This window comes from Lithobates pipiens, unplaced genomic scaffold (genome assembly GCF_037356315.1).
Source record: "Lithobates pipiens isolate NorthernLeopardFrog02 unplaced genomic scaffold, aLitPip1_a1.2 Scaffold_3, whole genome shotgun sequence".
Lineage (NCBI taxonomy): Eukaryota > Metazoa > Chordata > Amphibia > Anura > Ranidae > Lithobates > Lithobates pipiens.
This window is the reverse complement of record NW_027507790.1, coordinates 32533638-32538061: the sequence shown is the minus strand read 5'-3', so window position 1 is coordinate 32538061 and position 4424 is coordinate 32533638. Positions and strand designations below refer to the sequence as shown.

Here is a 4424-nt window from a genome sequence, read left to right as displayed (position 1 = left end):
CTCTCCCAGTCAGCCAGAGGACAGGATAGATAATTCTACACAAGGGCTAGTATATTATTAGGCAGTTACCAGTAGAGGGCAGCAGATCCCCACACATTTTAGGGCTGGTCTTTCCTAAGCCCATTGCACAGGGTTGGTAAGTATATCATGTTTGGTAAAAAAAAAATAGGATCCATCTAGTCACTTTAAACAAAAGTGCAACTGTAATGGTTCCTGAATACATGCCCATTCATGTGATGCTGTAGGAAAGAAAGGTCAGATCCTAGCTAATATCTGTCTAAAGCTGATTTACAGATATAAATACACAGTTGAAAAACAAATTAGATTGCCAAAGGATTTGCAGTTCTATTCAGCCAGTCTTGTGATTCAGGACACCTCTGCCATATCTGGATCTTCCTGCAGATATGCAATATTGTATTGGTCAAGGATCCACCCTTGCCTGTGGTTGGGTAGTGAAGCATAAAATACATATTGAAATGCATAACACACACCATAAAATACATTTTATTTATCTGTTTGCCAGAGTTCAGCTTTAAGTGTCTTTTATATATTGTAAACTTATAATTATATCAGTGTTGCATGGCCCAATACCCTTCTTTGCTGTGCAGTTTCATGCAGTTTTTATGTTTTGGAATCCTATCAAGATGCACAGTGGATTGGAATCATTTGATTAAAGTGCAAGGACTTGGAAATGGTCACAGTTGAATAAGGACTTCATCCTGTATATTTTTACGCACTTTTCATCTTTTTTTTTTTTTTTAAAGGTGTTTAAGTTTTCAAACAGTACAGCGTAAATGTCAATCAGGATATATAGCATATAACAGCACTCCAGTTGTGCAGACAGAAATATAAACCCTTAATAATTACGTATAAAGTGTTGTGTGCAGTGGCCCGAGCACCACCTGTGCAAATAACCTCCCAGCCTGCAAGCTGTCATACAGCTCATGGCACTTTTCATCTTTGATATGTATATGCACTAAGTTATTACTGATATAACACTGGTATTTGGAATTTTTTTCAAAGCAGCTTTGTGAAATTTATATGTGGTGGTGTGTTTGTGTTTTTTTTTTTTTTTTTTTTTGGCATTGCACAATAGGGATTATCACATTATCTACATTTTTGAATGTATATGAACTAAGCTATCACTGATAGAACACTGGTATTAAAAAGTGATTTTTTTTTTTCACAGCATCTTTGTGGAATTGTTTTTGCAGGGTTATTATTTTTTTTTTGGCATTGCACAATAGTGATTATCACAGTGGGAATAATCTTTATTACTTGGCTCGTATCAATTTTAGGATACATGTAGTTTAATTAGTGCCTACTTTATATTTTTTGTACTAAAAAAGATTTGCTTTAAAAAATGTAATATGTTAATGGAGACAATTTTCCAAGCATGTGCACAGATGTTTGAGAATTGGTTAATGTGTTACTATGCCTGTCTGTGTTAGGCTCTGGAACAGAGGATAAAAGAAGAACAGCAAATGATGGATGAAAAAATTGTGCTGGAGTTAGACCAGAAAGTCATAGACCAACAGAGTACATTAGAGAAAGCAGGTGTCTCGGGCTTCTATGTCACAACTAATCCCCAGGTAAGTGACTACGTACTTTAGAACTTTAGATGAATAAGAATTTTACTTATTTTAGATAAATTAGAATTCCTTATGCCTGTAATGTCAGTCCCACTGGTTGCAGACTGTAGGCTAGATGGAAGTCCCGCTGCCTAAGGGTTTAAAGCCAAAGTTTATTTAAAAGAAAAAAATCAGCAAAAACTGCATTACTTACCGTTTATCTGATGTCACTTATGCTGCTGGCTCCTGATTTCCTTGAAAACTTCAACCACTGACCCCACCTTCACAACCTAATTATCTGGTGCGGCCAGGGGTTAATAGAACTGAGGGAGCTGTAACAACCATTTGCCAAGCATGATCAGCTATGCCTTCTGTTCTTCTCTATTACCTGATTAATTCTGCCTGTGCCCCTCCTTTGGATAGTAAACTAAGCATGGCAGCCAATCCTTGCCAGCGTGGTCAGTGTACATCCTGCACTTAAATACAGGCACGCTGTGCAATCGCACAGTGTGCCTGTATTTTCTGTAGTCAGTGTAAGCCACACCCCTCCAGCCTTTTCTGACAGCGACTTTCCCTCCAGCTGCTGACCCTCTCCTGTGTCTGAAGTCAGTAGTATCTGCCCCATTCTATGTACTCTCACCTTCAGGTCACATGATCACTTTTGATTCTCAAGTGAATTACGGACTGGCTGGTGGGCGTGTATAGAATGGGGCAGACACATCTGACATCGCAAAGAGGCGCAATTGGAGGGCAAACTTCTCTGAATATGCCCACCAGCAGGTCCATGAAGTGCTCGGAAATCCACAGTCTTCGTGTAACCTGCATTTTAGAAGCCAAAATCTAAACGTAGTGTGATTAAAGTGCTCACCTTTAGAGAAAATCTGTAAAGGTGACCTAACACTGGATGAGACCAGAACAGAGAGATGAAAAAGATGAGGTAGCCAAAGAGATGCTGTCGCCACATTCTTTATTTTAACAAATTTTCCCACAAGGCTACGGTATTTGTGCATTTAATGGATTTCCTGCATGTTACTTGAGTGTAAAAGTCTCCCTTGGGTGGACTGTTTCTGAATGTCGCCATACTGGACCGGATCTCAACAGCCCCAGCATACTCTGAGCTGTCATTCAAGTGACACGCTAAATAATTCCCATTCCTCCTCCAGAAGCTACTTAAAGGCTTACACAGGACTCTTTCAAATAACACTGCAAACAGGCTGTAAAAACTCACTGAAACGCACATGAAAACTGATGTCCCTGCAAATTAAATCTGTGCAGTTTTCTCAACTCGTGTGACCGAGCCAGTAATTGGTATTGGTGAGTACTTGAGAAAAAGTATCAGTACTCAGTCTTAAACTGGTATTGATGCATCCCTAATATGTAGACCTCCCCTCTCTTGGCTACCTGTATATCTGCAAATTGTAATTGGGCAATAAAAGGGAATCACATCTGTGGGGAAGCAATGGGTATTGATACATGTTTCAACTGTCGTATTTCTAGCACATATGAATATAACATCTGCTTTATGACTCTGGACACTATACTTTCCCCTTTCCTCCAGTTTTCATATGTGAGGCCTATTAGGTGCTGAAACCAACATGTGTGAAAGGAGATTGTAAGAATAGAAAATCGATTTATCTCTGTGTAAGGCAAAAATTCTTTATTACCTATAGCAACTGTTCTTGGTCCCATATTGTAGGAAGGAGAGAAAGAAACTAGCTGCTGTGGGCAAAGCAGACTGAGATATTCATCCTTTTAGACACAGTGATAAATAAGAAGTACAATCAGAACTAAGAGAAACCGTAAATTCGCTTCACTAAAGCCACTTTCACACTGCCAAGTAGTGCCATTTATTTATTTATTTATTTATTTTTTGCAGCGATTTCAGGGAAGGCCTGTGTAAACTTGAGGTCTACGGACCTCAACTCACATCAAAGTCAGACTAATGTAGTACAGGGACTACTTTGAAGTCCTTGCGACTTGAAGTCACACAGATATGTATGGTACTCATGGGCAATCGTGGGGTACAACTTGTCATTGCAAGTCCCAAGTTGCAGGACACATGCACAAAACAAGCCTTCAGGTTAGTTCTGGCAGTAACCTTTATTTTTATCTTGTGGATCCACACCCATTAATATATTTAATTTTTTTATTTATTTTTTATTTTAGGAACTAACATTGCAAATGAATTTATTGGAGCTAATCCTCAAGCTGCAGCAAAAGGAGACCGGGATAAGCAATAAGTATTCTTAAGTTAAACTAGAACATTTCATTTGCACTCTGAAAAGTGATAAAGGCCTATCCATGTCTGTTGGCTGTGATGGAACAGCCTTAAGATTTTCTGTTATTCAGTCATATTTTTCTGTACATTTGTCAAGATGTTTTTCATTGTTTTTGATGCTTTTTTTGTAAATTAGAATCCAGCGTTTGTAGAATGTATATAACCTGTTGTAATACAAACACCTTTTTTTTTAGTTCTGAATATTCAGTTTGTTTAATATTTCTTTATTTATTAAACCTTGCACTTTGGTTATATGTGGTTGTATTTGTTCCTTTAATAAGATTTACTGAAGTGTGGTTATGCGTGTTTTCAAACGAAATAATTCTTAATATACTGTGGAGTGTAATGGACAGTAACAGTCAACAAAAGACGCATGTGTAGCTTTGTTTCTTAAATTTTCTGGTTAGAGTAACATATGAAAGTCCATTTTTAATATATGAACTTTTAAAATAGACTGTAGAGAACATTTGATTTGGTCTGCTGGGAAATTTGATATACCCTCAGGTGCTGATTACTGGTATTTATAATTCTTAACATATTCTATCTGTAATATATTTAATCACATCCTAAAATGA

At 37.6% G+C, this 4424-nt stretch overlaps 1 protein-coding gene across 2 annotated transcripts in view; it reads left to right on the top strand.

The window, feature by feature from the left end:
- The window catches only part of DGCR6 (DiGeorge syndrome critical region gene 6), a 25104-nt gene extending 21001 nt beyond the window's left edge, over positions 1-4103 (top strand). For both annotated transcript variants that reach the window (XM_077461424.1, XM_077461425.1), the window contains exons 4-5: positions 1452-1592; positions 3738-4103. In XM_077461424.1, coding sequence (XP_077317550.1) covers positions 1452-1592; positions 3738-3821 — 225 coding nt within the window. In that variant the 3' untranslated portion in view covers positions 3822-4103. The remainder of the gene's footprint in view (positions 1-1451; positions 1593-3737) is intronic.
- The last annotated feature ends 321 nt before the right edge of the window (positions 4104-4424 follow it).